The following is a 17,736-nucleotide window of genomic DNA, read 5'->3' on the forward strand; positions in this document are numbered from 1 at the left end:
ACCCATGTGGTATTCTACAGTTTACAACCCTCCTGTCTGAAAAACATCCATTAACCATGATTTTTGGTTTTATATGTCCTCTAACAACTACCTATTCATGCTGTCCCATTCCCTGAACAGAACTGAGGAAAATATTAGTTAACTCTGAGTGAGATTTGGAAAGTTGAATAGTTTTCTCCTTGTAACTGACACTGACTACAGCTGTTGCATAAAACCGAATGCAGATTTGACCAAAAAAAAAAATTAACCTGAGTCATTTAAATGAACAATTTTACATTTCTATCCACCAGCCTTGCATTCTGATGAACAATGTACAACAACTGAGAGTTCAGCTGGAAAAGATGTTTGAAGCAATGGGTGGAAAAGAGGTAAGAGACTGAATCTGCGGACCACTTTGTACAGAGCAGAGCTTAAATGATGTTGTAAAACATGGCTTGAAGCCGTGATATTTTTGTCTCCAAATCACACAGCATCATTTCAGAGCCCCCACAAATAAAAGCGCACCCTGCCCTACTGTAACATTAGCTTCAAAATACACCAGCGGCAAGATTTCAAATCAACACTCGTCCAACAAATGGAGACAATTAAGCTTAGCAGCTGGGTTATGAGATTTGGAAAAGTGACCCATAAATACATTTCAGTATCATGTGTAGGTAATTTGTGGTGAAATATTTTACAAACTGCATTCAAGAAATCCTTATCCAGTTGATGCATTGTGCAATCTCCTTCCACTGTAATAATTGTCTCCACTATTCGTAGATCTTCCGAAATTACAGTACATCTAAAATGGAAAGTTCGTAATCTGATTCTGTTGCCAAGTATGGCAATAATACCCCCACTTGGACTGTGCAAAGCAACAGAGTGGGAGCATTTTAAAGGGCAGAACAAGAAACCTGTAGTTGCAATGCCCACTCACACTTGAACTGGAGAACAGAGCTCTGCACGCGCGTACTTCTACACCTCCGTACTTCAGCGCATGTATGGCCGGCTGTTTGCCGGCCTTTAACTGGCAGTTAAACTTCTGTAAGACCAGCCTGATGGACAGTCAGCTTTTTTCTACATCAGAAATTTCGAAGCAATATAGTGGGCTGCCCGAGTTCTTTTTGAACATGTTTCAGAAGTTGGCTGTAGTTCTATTGCAGCCAACATGTGGCCCTGAGCCCACCTCATCCAGATGACTACAGATGTCAAGCTGCTCATTCTGTGAAATTGGAAATGCTGTACTGCATATTTTGAGTTAATATGATGCACTACACTGATACAAACATGAAAACATTTGCTTATATTTTATGAAGTAAAGCTAGGATTTCAGTGGGTTTTTGGCTATTTTGTGTAGCTGAAACTATCGGTAAAAATATGTGATTTAATTCCATATTAACACTTTCACAGAAACCAGCATGGGGCTTGCAGTGGCTCATGGCTGAGGCTTCCTTCATCTAATGTTCAGTATCTTATTAATGTCTGGTGCACTTTTGTGTCAGCATGATTAACCCATGGTTTCAGAGGAGGTGGCCTGAAATGTCACAGTGCAAATGCTTACATAATTTCCCACCCCCGCTCTACGATAAGTAAGGAAAGTGGTGGGTTTCTTTTTGTATTTTTGGACACCTTGAGATCCAGTATTTTGCCAGTACTCTGCTCCTCTGTGAATTATGAGGCGGTGTTATGTTTGTACCAGCAGTACACCTCATGAATAGAATCGAGTGAGTGGTATCTTAAGTGCCGCATTAATTCTGTTTCTGCTCCTTTTTCTTTCATATCAAGTGTATCCTAAAAATGGGATGGGAAGAGGAAAGCATAATTAATAGATTTTATTTTTGCTGGAGGGAATGTTTCGGTTTTAAATAATAAAAATATAAAATCAGCACATCAAATAAAATGATAGGAATTTTTTTTAGCAAAATTCAAATGAAATTTGTATACTTGGAGCTGTGTTGACTAGCTCTGTACAGGGAACCGTGCCTGTCATATTTAGGCTGAGACTAGCAGCAGGTTAATAAGCTTCAGTCATTGTTAATCCCCAGCCTACGATCAATGACCTAGATTTGTAATGTTGCATTTGGTGATTAAAGAATGTGGCTATTAGCCTGCAGCGTTGAGCACCTTTGGTGATGTTGGAGATTTAATTAGGTCAATATAACATACATCGAGTCCTCATAGTACAAGTATAGCCTACAGTTTTAATTAGACAGTTAAAATGTAGCTTTAAAAAGTTTACGCCTCTTATGCTAATAATGGTATAAATTAAAGGGGTAGTGTCACCATGATATGTTTTGCAAGACATTTTATCTTTGTTATATAGAGAAAGGTACAATAAGTTTGCTACAGATTTATTATTTTTATCTTAGTTTAAGATGAAAATGGAGTGCCTCATTGCAAAAGTTTGTGTGAAGAGAAGATGTAGGGGATGATTTTAACACAGCAAGAATTGTAGGTGCGAGGGCCAAAGTGGGCTGTAATCGATTCGGTCCCCCGCAGCGTGAGGCATGGAGATTGACATGTGCAATGCCTGACTCCCACATGAAACTGACAGGAATGATGTGGAGGCCATTGGACAGGAATGGGAAATCTCTGGGGAGGCAGGCCGCCATCGGAGACCCACAGAAATGGGTCAGACTCGGTGTCCGATTTGACCTCAAGTTGAGTGTCTGACCCTATATCCTCTGCATCACAAAGATCACCTACTTCCACCTCTAACATCACCCTGTCTCAACCCATCCTACTGCTGAAATTTTCATCCATGCCTTTTGTCACCTCCAGTCTCGATTATTCCAATGCTTTTTTGGCTGGCTTCCCATCTTGCATGCTCTGTAATTCAGCTCATCCAAAACTTTGCTCCTACAACCTATCCCACACCAAGTCTTACTCAACCATCACTCCTGTCTTTACTGGCCTAGATTGTAACAAAGGTTAGATTGTAAGGGTTAGATTACACAAACTAGGCTTGGATTCCCTGGAATATGGAATGGTTAAGGGGTTATTTGATTAAGGTTTTTAGGATTTTGAAAGGAATTGTTAGGGTAAATAGAGAGAAACTTTTTCCACTGGTGAGGAGTCCAGGACAAGGGGACATAACCTTAAAGTCAGAGCCAGGCCATTCAGGAGAGAAGTTAGGAAACACTTTTTCACGCAAAGGGTGATAGAAGTGTGGAACACTCTCCCACAAAAAACAGTAGAGGCTAGCTCAATTAATAATTTAAAATCTGAGATCGATAGATTTTTGCAAGCACAGGGTATTAGGGGATTTGGAGCCAAGGCGGGTGGATGATGATTGGATACAGATCAGCCATGATCTCATTGAATGGCAGAACAGACTTGAGGGGCTGAATGGCTGACTCCTGCTTCCAATCCTCTAATTTAAAATTCGGCCCTTCATGATCATACCCCTGCTTATTTCTGCAACCTCCTCCAGCACCCCCCCCCCCCCCCCGCCACCACCCAGAATTCTCCATTCCTCTGACTCTGGCTTTGTGCATTCCACTCTTCCTTTGCCCCACCATTGGTGGCCTTGCCTTTAGATGTCTTGGCCCTATACTCCAGAATTCTCTCCCTAAACCCCCTCCACCTCTCCTCCTCCTTTAAGACTCCCCTTAAAGCCCACCTCTTTGACCAAGCTTTTGGTCACCCCTCCTTTTGGCTTCTTCTTTGGCTGGAGATCAATTTTTGTCTGATTATGCCTCTGTGGAGCACCTTGGGATGTTTTTCTGAGTACTATATAAATGGAAGTTGTTAATGGTTGTATTGGTGCTAGACTCATTGTAATTTATAATATACGCCAATCTATTTGATCACTTAATTGTATTCATATTCTAGAGATTCTGTTCTTGAAAGCTGCCTCATTTGACCCACAGTCACCATTAATGTGACATTTTGTTACAAACAGAAGTTGCACAGACAGGGTGAAAATAGAAATGTATGTATTTAGTCTGGGCTTACATTAGCCAAGTCATATATGCAAAACGGCTAAGTTATTACAAAGTCATATGCTTCTTTTATCTGAACAAATTAATGTTGAATTGACACAGTTGTCAATTTCCCGGTTAATTAAATGCTGGTATACAAAAGCCAGCTACACATCATCTAGAGGTTTTGCTTTTCCCTGCTTAGGCCGTCTGCTTCCACAGTAAATACCACTACTTTCTTCTCCTCTTGCTCTCAGTGAGAGAAATTAAAAAGCAAGGCTGTCCCGGCTTTCCTTGTTGCTTTCAAACTGGCCGATTGCTACTTTATGGAATGTAAAAGCAGCACCTGAATTATGTTTGCTGAATTATCAGTATTAATATAATCAGACTTTTCCTGTAGTGATTTTTCCACTGTATTTTTCTGTGGAGAGAGAGAAACAGAGTTAACGTTTCAGGTCAGTGACCTGAGATGAAAGGTCACCGACTGAAACATTAACTCTGTTTCTCTGTCCAGAGATGCTGCCTGACCTGCTGAGTGTTTCCAGCACCTTCTGTTTTTATTTCTGATGTAAGGTTATATTTGACATTTATCATCAACTGTATTCCATTTTTTTTGTCTTTGCGAGTGGTAATCAAGGCACGTATACATTTATTGCCCATCCCTAGTTGCCCTGAGAAAGCTTGTAGCTTTTGGTTTTACAGCTGTGTGGGTTGCTAGGCCACTTCATAGTGATGTTAAAAATCAACCATATAGAGTGGGGCTGCAGTGAAGGGATTACATAAGAACATAAGAAATAGGAGCATGAGGAGGCCAATCGGCCCCTCGAGCCTGCTCCGCCATTCAAGAAGATCATGGCTGATCTGGTCCTAACCTCAAATCTAAAATCATGTCCAATTTCCTGCCCGCTCCCCGTAACCCCTAATTCCCTTTACTTCTAGGAAACTGTCTATTTCTGTTTTAAATTTATTTAATGATGTAGCTTCCACAGCTTCCTGGGGCAGCAAATTCCACAGACCTACCACCCTCTGAGTGAAGAAGTTTCTCCTCATCTCAGTTTTGAAAGAGCAGCCCCTTATTCTAAGATTATGCCCCCTCGTTCTAGTTTCACCCATCCTTGGGAACATCCTTACCGCATCCACCCGATCAAGCCCCTTCACAATCTTATATGTTTCAATAAGATCGCCTCTCATTCTTCTGAACTCCAATGAGTAGAGTCCCAATCTACTCAACCTCTCCTCATATGTCCGCCCCCTCATCCACGGGATTAACCGAGTGAACCTTCTTTGTACTGCCTCGAGAGCAAGTATGTCTTTCTGAAGTATGGACACCAAAACTGTATGCAGTATTCCAGGTGCGGTCTCACTAATACCTTATATAACTGCAGCAGTACCTCCCTGTTTTTATATTCAATCCCCCCAGCAATAAAAGCCAACATTCCGTTGGCCTTCTTGATCACCTGCTGCACCTGCATACTAACCTTTTGATTTTCTTGCACTAGGACCCCCAGATCCCTTTGCACTGCAGTACTTTCCAGTTTCTCGCCATTGAGATAATAACTTGCTCTCCGATTTTTCCTGCCAAAGTGCATAACCTCACATTTTCCAACATTGTATTGCATCTGCCAGATCTCCGCCCACTCACCCAGCCTGTCTATATCCCCTTGTAGGTTTTTTATGTCCTCCTCACTCTCTACTTTCCCTCCCATCTTTGTATCATCTGCAAACTTTGATATGTTACACTCGGTCCCCTCCTCCAAATCGTTAATATAGATTGTAAAGAGTTGGGGACCCAGCACCGACTCCTGCGGAACACCACTGGCTACTGGTTGCCAGTTCGAGAATGTACCATTTATCCCAACTCTCTGCTTCCTGTTAGAGAACCAATCCTCCACCCATGCCAGAATATTACCCCCAATCCAGTGATTCTTTATCTTCAGCAATAATCTTTTATGTGGCACCTTGTCGAATGCCTTCTGGAAGTCTAAATACACTACATCCACTGGTTCCCCTTTATCCACTCTGTACGTTATATCCTCAAAGAACTCAAGCAAATTTGTCAGACATGACTTCCCCTTCGTAAAGCCATGCTGACTTTGTTCTATTAAATTATGTTTATCCAAATGTTCCGCTACTGTCTCCTTAATAATAGACTCCAAAATTTTACCCACCACAGATGTTAGGCTAACTGGTCTATAATTTCCAGCCTTCTGCCTACTACCCTTTTTAAACAACGGTGTTACATTAGCAGTTTTCCAATCTGCCGGGACCTTTGCCGAGTCCAGAGAATTTTGGAAAATTATTACCAAAGCATCCACAATCCCTACTGCCACTTCCCTCAAGACCCTAGGATGTAAGCCATCAGGTCCAGGGGATTTATCCGCCTTGAGTCCCATTAATTAGTACCAATTCCTTAGTGATTTTAATCGTATTTAGCTCCTCCCCCCCCCCCCCGAGAGCCCCCCGTTTGTCCACTGTTGGGATATTCTTAGTGTCCTCTACCGTAAAGACTGAAACAAAATATTTGTTCAGCATTTTTGCCATCTCCATGTTTCCCACCATTAATTTCCCGGTCTCATCCTCTAAGGGACCTACGTTTGCCTTAGCCACCCTTTTTCTTTTTATATAACTTTAGAAACTCTTGCTATCTGTTTTTATATTTTTTGCTAATTTATTTTCATAATCTATCTTCCCTTTCTTAATCAATCCTTTCGTTACTTTTTGCTGTCTTTTGAAGACTTCCCAATCTTCTATCCTCCCACTAAGTTTGGCTACCTTATATGTCCTTGTTTTTAGTCGGATATGATCCTTAATTTCTTTACTTAGCCACGGATGGCTGTCATTTCTTTTACACCCTTTTTTCCTCAGTGGAATATTTTTTTTTTGAAAGTTGTAGAATAACTCCCTAAATGAACACCACTGTTCATGTACCGTCTTACCCTTTAAACTATTTTCCCAGTCCACTTTAATGAATTCCGCTCTCATACCATCATAGTCTCCTTTATTCAAGCTCAGTACGCTTGTTTGAGAACCAACCTTCTCACCCTCTAATTGGATATGGAATGTAACCATGTTATGGTCACTCATTCCAAGGGGATCCTTAACTAGGACATTATTAATTAATCCTGGCTCATTACACAGGACCAGGTCCAAGGTTGCTTGCCCCCTTGTAGGATCAGTTACATACTGCTCAAGAAATCCATCCCTAATACACTCAATAAACTCTTCCTCAAGGCTGCCCTGCCCAATTTGATTTGTCCAGTTAATATGATAGTTAAAATCCCCCATAATTATAGCTGTTCCCTTATTACATGCCCCGACTATTTCCTGATTAATACTTCTTCCAGCAGAGTTGCAACTATTAGGAGGCCTATATACTACGCCCACGAGTGTTTTTTTCCCCTTATTATTCCTTATCTCTACCCAAACTGTTTCATTATCCTGATCCTTTGTCCCAATATCTTTTCTCTGTATTACAGTGATTCCTTCCTTTATTAACATAGCCACCCCACCTCCCCTTCCTTCCTGCCTGTCCTTCCTGATTGTTAAATACCCTGGCATATTTAATTCCCAGTCGTTGTCACCCTGCAGCCATGTTTCTGTAATGGCCACAAGATCATACCCATACGTCGTTATTTGTGCCGTTAACTCGTCCATTTTGTTACGAATGCTACGTGCATTCAGATAAAGAACTTTCAAATCTGTTTTGTGACACTTAGTTCCTGCTTTTTCCTTTTTTAACACTTTACCTTTTTCTCCATACCTTCTGTCCCTTCCTGACACGCTTTCCTCTGTCTCCCTGCTCAGGTTCCCAACCCCCTGCCACAGCTTTGATGCTGGGTTAATCGCCTTGCACCTTCTAGTTTTTATTTTATCTCTCGTGCCTAAAGTACACTTTCTTTCCGCTGCTCTACGCTTTTCCCTTTCACTTGTTCTTGAACAACTGTTTGTACTATTTGTATTGTAGATTTCCCCTGGATCTTCCCCACTCTTGCTGCTCTCAACTTTATTCCCTTCTGACTCCCCGCTCAGGTTCCCATCCCCCTGCCACTCTAGTTTAAACCTTCCCCAACAGCACTAGCAAACACCCCCGCGAGGACATTGGTCCCGGTCCTGCTCGGGTGTAACCCGTCACGTTTGTACAGGTCCCACCTTCCCCAGAACCGGTCCCAATGCCCCAGGAATTTAAATCCCTCCCTCCTACACCATCCCTGCAGCCACGCATTCATCCTGTCTATTTTCCTGTTCCTATACTCACTAGCACGTGGCACCGGTAGTAATCCTGAGATCACTACCTTTGAAGTCCTGCTTTTTAATTTATCTCCTAACTCCTTAAATTCACCTTGCAGGACCTCATCCCTTTTTTTACCTATGTCGTTGGTACCAATTTAAACTGCAATGAAGCGATTCGAACCGGGAAATTAATGGTGGGAAACGTGGAGATGGCAAAAATGCTGAACAAATATTTTGTTTCAGTCTTTACGGTAGAGGACACTAAGAATATCCCAACACTGGACAAACAGGGGGCTCTCGGGGGGGAGGAGCTAAATACGATTAAAATCACTAAGCAATTGGTACTCAGTAAATTAATGGGACTCCAGGCGGATAAATCCCCTGGACCTGATGGCTTACATCCTAGGGTCTTGAGGGAAGTGGCAGTGAGGATTTTTGGTAATAATTTTCCAAAATTCTCTGGACTCGGCAAAGGTCCCGGCAGATTGGAAAACTGCTAATGTCACACCCTTATTTAAAAAGGGTAGTCGGCAGAAGGCTGGAATTTATAGACCAGTTAGCCTAACATCTGTGGTGGGTAAAATTTTGGAGTCTATTATTAAGGAGACAGTCGCGGAACATTTGGACAAACATAATTTAATAGGACAAAGTCAGCATGGCTTTCCGAAGGGGAAGTCATGTCTGACAAATTTGCTTGAGTTCTTTGAGGATATAACGTACAGAGTGGATAAAGGGGAACCAGTGGACGTAGTGTATTTAGGCTTCCAGAAGGCATTCGACAAGGTGCCACATAAAAGATTATTGCTGAAGATAAAGAATCACTGGATTTGGGGTAATATTCTGGCATGGGTGGAGGATTGGTTAGCTAACAGGAAGCAGAGAGTTGGGATAAATGGTTCATTCTTGGACTGGCAACCAGTGGCCAGTGGTGTTCTGCAGGGGTCGGTGCTGGGTCCCCAACTCTTTACAATCTATATTAACGATTTGGAGGAGGGGACCGAGTGCAACATATCGAAGTTTGCAGATGATACAAAGATGGGAGGGAAAGTAGAGAGTGAGGTGCACATTAAAAACCTGCAGGGGGATAGAGACAGGCTGGTTGAGTGGGCGGAGATTTGGCAGATGCAATACAATATTGGAAAATGTGAGGTTATGCACTTTGGCAGGAAAAACCAGAGAGCAAGTTATTTTCTTGATGGCAAGAGACTGGAAAGTATTGCAGTACAAAGGGATCTGGGGGTCCTAGTGCAAGAAAATCAAAAAGTTAGTATGCAGGTGCAGCAGGTGATCAAGAAGGCGTTTATCGCTAGTGGGATAGAATATAAAAACAGGGAGGTATTGCTGCAGTTTTTAAGGTATTGGTGAGACCGCACCTGGAATACTGCATACAGTTTTGGTGTCCATACTTAAGAAAGACATACTTGCTCTCGAGGCAGTACAAAGAAGGTTCACTCGGTTAATCCCGGGGATGAGGGGGCGGACATATGAGGAGAGGTTGAGTAGATTGGGACTCTACTCATTGGAGTTCAGAAGAATGAGAGGCGATCTTATTGAAACATATAAGATTGTGAAGGGGCTTGATCGGGTGGATGCGGTGAGGACGTTCCCGAGGTTGGGTGAAACTAGAACGAGGGGGCATAATCTTAGAATAAGGGGCTGCTCCTTCAAAACTGAGATGAGGGGAAACTTCTTCACTCAGAGGGTAGTGGGTCTGTGGAATTTGCTGCCCCAGGAAGCTGTGGAAGCAACATCATTAAATAAATTTAAAACAGAAATAGACAGTTTCCGAGAAGTAAAGGGAATTAGGGGTTACGGGGAGCGGGCAGGAAAGTGGACATGAATTTAGATTTGAGGTTGGGATCAGATCAGCCATGATCTTATTAAATGGCGGAGCAGGCTGGAAGGGCCGATTGGCTTACTCCTGCTCCTATTTCTTATGTTCTTATGTTCTTATGAACTGTGGGAGTTGTGAGCATGCTCAGAAGCGACATGTTCAGGGATCTCAGACAAGGAGGAGAGGTCGAGATAGGGCGGTTGTAGGACAGGATGGATGGGTCGAGGGTGGGCTTTTTGAGTAGGAGATGATGATGGTAATTTTGAAAGGGTAAGAGATGAAGCCTGAACAGAGGCAGGCATTAACAATGTCGGCAAGCATTGGGGCCAGAAAAGGTAGTTTGAGTAGTCAGTGGTTCGGTGGGGAGAGAGTGAAATGGGCAGGCGGTCGGTTTCAGAAGAGATGAGCTTGCAGAAGGCAATGGTGGGCGAGGGGGTGCTCGATAGTTGAAAGAGAAGCTAGAGAGTGATGAGGGGGTCGGAGTTAGAATGTGGACTTATGTGGTGATCAGTGTGGGAGTGGTAGGTGGTGGTAGAGGCAGCTGCACAGATGGCCTCCATCTTTGAGATGAAGAACATGAGCTCCTTGCAGGGAGTTTAGGGGCCGGTTTGTCGTAGGAGGCAGTTGGAGTTACTCTGGGAGAGCCGGACGGACACGGTGGAGAATACAATGGCCTTGAAATTGGATGGTGCCACGCCCCTTTTTGGCGCCTAAGCCTCCAATGTGGCGGGCAGGAAGCACCTGCTCAATATGAGCCGACAGAGCACTTGGGTTGCCATGAATATAGCCGGCGCGGGCCAGCTTTATTCAGCAAAACCAGGTCTACATGCAGCCTAACAGATGGTCCTTAAAGGGACAGCTGCAGGTTGCAATCAAAAAGGATAGTGCTTCTCTTGGCTCCACATTCAAACTACACGGGCCGCTGCCGGCCTTTAAAGGAGCTACAGCTGAAACTACACGATGTTATAGATGAGCTTGGTGATGTGTTTGGTGTTACGTAAGTTAAGAGTGGCAGAGGAAAAGGTCCATTATGGAGTAAAATTGGATGGGATGGGAGGCCGAGAAAGTCATTGAAAGAAAAGAAAGGGCAACGTGAAAGAGGCAGTGGAAGGTAGAGGCGAGGGGATGTGGGAGAGGAAGAAAGAGCCGCACAGGGCTGGGAAGAAGCTGATGGGTCGGAGGGGGCAGTTTTGAGTCTGGGCGAGAGCCATGAAGTGCATGCTCATGGAAAAACATTTGATTGCACATACAAGAGGCAGAGATTTTGGCATTGTAAGAGCTGGTGAGCTGAAGTAACCAATGCAGTGGTCGGTGCAGGGTCAGTGAAGTCCTCAGGCTGCAAGGAGAACGAAGAAGACTAAGGCCTATGCAGAAGGTCAGAGGTTTGGAGAATGAGATTTCAGAGAAGTTCACAGTTTGCAAAGGAGGTCATTGGAGCCTGGATTCTGCCAGGAAACTGCAGTATTGCAGGGTCTGTGAAGAAGCTCAAAGAAGCCTGGTCTTTGTATTTTCCATTGTTACGGTCTTCCCTCTTTTTTTTCTCTTTTTTTATTCGTTCATGGGATGTGGGCATCGCTGGCGAGGCCAGCATTTATTGCCCATCCCTAATTGCCCTTGAGAAGGTGGTGGTGAGCCGCCTTCTTGACCGCTACAGTCCGTGTGGTGAAGGTTCTCCCACAGTGCTGTTAGGAAGGGAGTTCCAGGATTTTGACTCAGCGACGATGAAGGAACGGCGATATATTTCCAAGTCTGGATGGTGTGTGACTTGGATGGGAATGTGAAGGTGGTGTTCTTTCCTTGTGCCTGCTGCCCTTGTCCTTCTAGATGGCAGAGGTCGCGGGTTTAGGAAGTGCTGTCGAAGAAGTCTTGACGCGTTGTTTTCTCCCTCCTTTAGAAAGAAAACTAGCAAGAAATATAAAAACGGATTGCAAGAGCTTCTGCAAGTATGAAAAAAGGAAGAGAGTAGCAAAAGTTAACATTGGTCCCTTAGAGGCTGAGACAGGAGAAATTATAATGGGGAATCAGGAAATGGCAGATGCGTTAAATGAATATTTTGTGTCTGTCTTCACAGGAGAAGACACAAAAAAACACATCATAAATAGTGGGGAACCAAGGGTCTAAAGAGAGCGAGGAACTTGAAGTAATTAATATCAGTGTAAAGAAAGTACTTGAGAAACTAATGGGACAAAGTCGACAAATCCCCTGGACCTGAGGGCCTACATCCAAGGGTTCTAAAAGAGGTGGCTGCAGAGATAGTGAATGCATTGGTTATGATCTTCCAAAATTCTCTAGAACGGTCCCAGCGGATTGGAAGGTAGCAAATGTGACCCCGCTCTTCAAGAAAGGAGGGAGAGAGAAAACAGGGACAACAGGCCAGTTAGCCTGACATCAGTCGTCGGGAAAATGCTGGAATCCATTATTAAGGAAGTGGTAACAGGGCACTTAGAAAATCATAATATGATTAGGCAGAGTCAAGATGGCTTTATGAAAGGGAGATCGTGTTTGACAAACCTATTAGAATTTTTTGAGGATGTAACTGGCAGGGTCGATAAAGGGGGAACCAGTGGATGTAGTATATTTGGATTTTTAAAAGGCATTCGATAAGATGCCACATCAAAGGTTGTTACACAAGATAAGGGCTCATGTGGTTGGGGGTAATATATTAGCATGGATAGAGGATTGGTTAATGGACAGAAAACAGATAGTAGGGATAAACTGGTCATTTTCAGGCTGGCAAGCTGTAACTAGTGGGGTCATGCAAGGATCCGTGCTTGGGCCTCAGCTATTTACAATCTATATTAATGACTTAGATGAAGGGACTGAGTGTAATGTATCCAAGTTTGCTGACGATACAAAGCTAGGTGGGAAAGTAAGCTGTGAGGAGGACACAAAGTCTGCAAAGGGATATAGACAGATTAAGTGAGTGAGCAAGAAGGTGGCAGATGGAGTATAACGTGGGGAAATGCGAGGTTATGCACTTTGGTAGGAAGAATAGAAAACCGGAATTTTTTTAAATGGTGAGAAACTATTAAATGTTGGTGTTCAGAGAGACTTGGGGGGTGCTCGTACAAGAAACACAAATAGTTAGCATGCAGGTACAGCAAGCAATTAGGAAAGCAAATGGAATGTTGGCCTTTATTGAAAGGGGGTTGGAGTAGAAAAGTAAGGAAGTCTTACTGCAATTGTACAGGGCTTTGGTGAGACCTCACCTGGAGTACTGTGTACAGTTTTGGTCTCCTTACCTAAGGAAGGATATACTTGCCATAGAGGTGGTGTAGCAAAGGTTAGTTCCTGGGTTGAGAGAGTTGGCCTATGAGGTTAGTTTGAGTAGAAAAGGCCTATACTCTCTGGAGTTTAGAAGAATAAGAGGTGATCTAATTGAAACATGTGAGATTCTGAGGGGGCTTGACAGGGTCGATGCTGAGGTTGTTTCCCCTGGCTGGAGAGTCTAGAACTAGGGGGCATAGTCGCAGGATAAGGGGTTGACCATTTAAGACTGAGGTGAGGAGGAATTTCTTCACACAGAAGGTTGTCAATCTTTGGAATTCTCTACCCCAGAGGGCTGTGGTTGCTGAGTCATTGAGTATATTCAAGGCTGAGATAGATAGATTTCTGGACTCTAGCGGAATCAAGGGATATGGGGATCGGGCAGGAAAGTGGAGTTGAGATCGAAGATCAACCATGATCTGATTGAATGGCAGAGCAGGCTCGAGGGGCCAATTGGCCTACTCCTGCTCCTATTTCTTATGTCCTTTACCATCATTCCACTGCACCTGCATTCTTGTACCATATGGAACAAATACTTTACCACTGGCTTCTGCCATTTTATATGGGAATGTTTCTTTCTTCTCTCCTCCAGATTTGGGATCTATTGCTGGTATCTAGATTCCATACAGATGGAATATACTGAGGTATAATTAATAATATATTGCTATAACTGTTGAAGCTGACATGAAATGTATCTTTTATCACAGGTGGATTCTGAGGCAAGTGACACTTTAAAGGAGCTGCAGGTGAAACTGAACAATGTTCTAGATGATCTCAGTGATGTGTTTGGTGTTAGGTAAGTAATTAAAACCTTTGACCTGTATTTTTTTTTAATAAGTCCTTCATGGTATAGCAATTAAAGAAGTTACTGAATGGATTTAGCTCCAAAATCAAAAAACAGAACTCCCTCATGACTTAAAACAATTGAGTAGCTCCTACACAACTTTCAGATCTCAGGTCCAATCTCCACAATTCTGTGCAATTAGCTGCTCCCAGCTGGGTATTACGATTGGCCTCAGCAACCCACGCAAGGGGAAAATCTGGCTGGCATTTTGCTCCTGATCAGTATAATCCTTACTAGAAATGTGGACCTCAGGTGAGGGCAAGATCAGACTCAGCTGTGATGGTCCCTGTGGTAGAATAGCCCAGCAACACTCACAGTTTTTACACAAACAATGGCTACTTTGGCGAGCTAATAATTAACACCCTTAGAGCTGCAACCCCAGCAAGAAGTTGGTGGCTTCAATAGGGGAGAAGGAGGCAAAAAAAATGCAAAGAGAAGGCAGATAAAATTGTAAATTTTTAAATTTCAAAATATTTATTTTTTTGTGAATTTTCATTGTCAATTGCCTTTGCTGCCAACAGAAAAGTTAACATTTTCAACCATTTTTTTACATTTTTAAATGTGTGCAATTTGGTTGAAATGGGAGGAACAAGTTATAAATTTCTAGTCTTTTATGCCTTTTTGATAAGATTGTATTATTCATCAACAGATTCAATTAACCACATTAATAATAGAATAGAAATGAATAAATGTCATGTTTCAAATGCACATCAAATGCTGCAGGAGGTAAATCTGTTACAACCACACAGCAACATGCATTTCTATAGTGCTCATCACGAGCTGGAAGACATTTCAAAGCACTTAAGATTAGGAGGACAAAACATTAGACACCAAGAAGGAGGCGAAAAGGGAAAATTGAAGAAGGGCTTCAAGGAGATTGTTGTAAATGCAGGGGCGGAGTTGGTAAGGAAGGGGTAACAGTTCCAGAGGTCAGAAGTGTATTGGCTGAATGAGTGTCTACCAGTGCAAGAGCAGAGGACAAGGAGAATCCCAGTGTTAAAAGGTTGTGTAGGGATGTAAGGCAGAAGGAAATCACAAAGTAGGGCCAGGTGAGCCATAGAGTGATTTGAAAGTGAGGGCAATAATTCTGAATTCAACTCACTGGGGCATGGTGTGCCAAAAGAGTTTGGAGAGGATGGGAATAAAGCGGGATTTTGTCGAGTGAAGACATGAGTTGCAGTGTTTTGAATGAGCTAAAGCTTGTGGAGAGTTTGAAGCAGAAAGCCCAGCTAGGAGAGCATTAGAGAAAGCCTTGAGCAGAACTACGGTTTCATAGGTTGGGGGGTGGGGAGGAGGAGAAGAAGAAAGAGATGAGGGAAGAAGCAGGAAATGTTGCAGAGGTGGGCATTAGCAGTCTTGGTAACAGAATGGATATGTGGAAGAAAGCTGAGCGCAGGATCGAGATTCCATACTACTTGACTCAATCTGAATTGGCAGCCAAGCAGATTGATTGAATGAAGGGAAGAGCCATGTGGATTCTGGGGAAAGCCAAAAGGAATTCCAGGTGCTGTCCCCCTCCCCTTCAAATCTGCCATCATCACACCCGTCCTCAAAAAAAAAACCCACCCTTGCCCCTTCTCTCCTTGCAAACTACCACCCCATCTCCAACCACACTTTCCTCTCCAAAGTCCTTGAACCTGTTGTTGCCTCCCAAATCCGTGCCCATCTTTTCTCGCAACTCCATGTTTGAATCCCTCAAATCAGGTTTCTGCCCCAGCCACAATACTGAAACGGCCCTTAACAAAGACACAAATGACATCCTATGTGACTGTGACGATGGTAAACTATCCGTCCTCATCCTTCTCAACCAGTCTGCAGCTTTTGACATGGTTGACCCTATCATCCTCCTTCAACGCCTCTCCTCCGTCCAGCTGGGTGAGATTGCGCTCGCCTGGTTCCATTCTTATTTATCCAGTTGTAGCCAGAGAATCACCTACAATGGCTTCTTTCCTGCTCCCACACCGTTACCTCTGGAGTCCTCCAAGGATCTATCCTTGGCCCCCTCCTATTTCTCATCTATTTGCTGCCCCTTGGCAACATCATCAGAAAACACATTAGATTCCACATGTACGCTGACGACACCCAGCTCTAACTCACAACCACCTTCCTCGATCCCTCCACTATCTCTCATTTGTCACATTGCTTGTCCAATATCCAGTACTGGATGAGCAAAAATTTCCTCCAACTAAATATTGGGAAGACCGAAGCGATTGTCTTTGGTCCCCGCTGCAAACTCCATTCCCTAGCCACCGACTCCATCCCTCTCCCTGGCCACTGCCTGAGGCTGAATCAGACTGTTTGCAACCTTGGTGTCCTATTGGACCCTGAGATGAGCTTCTGACCACATATCCATTCCATCACCAAGACCACCTACTTCCTCCTCCGTAACATCACCCGTCACCACCCCTGCCTCAGCTCATCTGCTGCTGAAACCTTCATCCATGTCTTTGTTACCTCCAGATTGGATCATTCCAATGGTCTCCTGGCTGGCCTCCCACCTTCCACCCTCCATAAACTTGAGCTCATCCAAAACTTTGCTGCCCCTATCCTAATTTGCACCAAGTCTCGTTCTCCCATTGGCTTCTGGTCCGGGAACGCCTCGATTTTAAAATTCTCATACTTATTTTCAAATCCCTCCATGACCTTGTCTCTCCCTATTTCTGTAATCATCTCCAGCCCTACAACCTTCCCAGATCTCTGCGCTTCTCCAATTCTTGCCTCTTGCGCATCCCCGATTTTAATCACTCCACCATTGGCGGACGAGCCTTCAGCTGCCTTGGCCCTAAGCTCTCCACCTCTCTACCTCTCTCCTGCTTTAAGACGCTCCTTAAAACCTCCCTCTTTGACCGAGCTTTTGGTCATCTGTCCTAATACCTCCTTATGTGGCTTGGTGTGAAATTTTGTTTGATAATGCTCCTGTGAAGCGCCTTAAGACGTTTTACAATGTTAAAAGCGCTATATAAATGCAAGTTGTTTTTGTTTGGTTGACATTGCGATGGAGGAAATTTTCGATTATCCAGGTCTTGATGTCGGCCAAGCAGTTGGAGGCTATAGCAATAGTCTTTGGATAAGTTAGAGTGCTAGAGCTGGGTCTTGCCAGCATACATATAGAAGTTAATCCATGCTTTTTAAGGATGTAACATGTAGATGGTGAAGAGGGGGAGGACCAAAGATGGATTCCTAGAATACACTGCAAGTAACCATATCTGCAGAGGAAAATAAGCCATTGGAAACAATATAGTGCTTGTGTCACGATAGTTGAGTGAAATCTGGATAGAATGGTCAACTGGTGATGAGGAGAGACTGAAAACCACAGTTTCAATCACATAGGATGCCATTTGTAATTTTGATTAATGCGGCCTCAGTACCATGGGTGAGATATTAGCACAGATTGGAAGATCTCCACTTAATAGTGGTGGGAGTGCATTTGCAAGGTAACAGCATCTTCAAGGACTTTGAGGAGAAAGGGAAGGTTGGAGATAGGGTGGTTGTTAGAGAGAGTGTAGGAGATATGGATGGGTTCTTGAGGAAGGGCATTGTAATGAAAGTCTTGAAGGAGATGGGAGAATTGCTGGAGGATAGGGGCAGCTTGATATCAGCAAGCATGGGTTGAGGAAGTGTAATCAGATGGTCAGGAGTTAGGGCAGAAAAAGATCAAG

The 17,736-nt window shown here is 43.5% G+C and overlaps 1 protein-coding gene across 3 annotated transcripts in view; it reads left to right on the forward strand.

The window, feature by feature from the left end:
* LOC137322543 (protein unc-13 homolog B-like) overlaps positions 1–17,736 on the forward strand; it is a 554,720-nt gene that overhangs the window by 477,923 nt on the left and 59,061 nt on the right. For all 3 annotated transcript variants that reach the window (XM_067985478.1, XM_067985470.1, XM_067985475.1), the window contains 2 exons: positions 291–368; positions 13,941–14,029. In XM_067985478.1, coding sequence (XP_067841579.1) covers positions 291–368; positions 13,941–14,029 — 167 coding nt within the window. The remainder of the gene's footprint in view (positions 1–290; positions 369–13,940; positions 14,030–17,736) is intronic.

This window comes from Heptranchias perlo, chromosome 1 (assembly GCF_035084215.1).
Source record: "Heptranchias perlo isolate sHepPer1 chromosome 1, sHepPer1.hap1, whole genome shotgun sequence".
NCBI lineage: Eukaryota > Metazoa > Chordata > Chondrichthyes > Hexanchiformes > Hexanchidae > Heptranchias > Heptranchias perlo.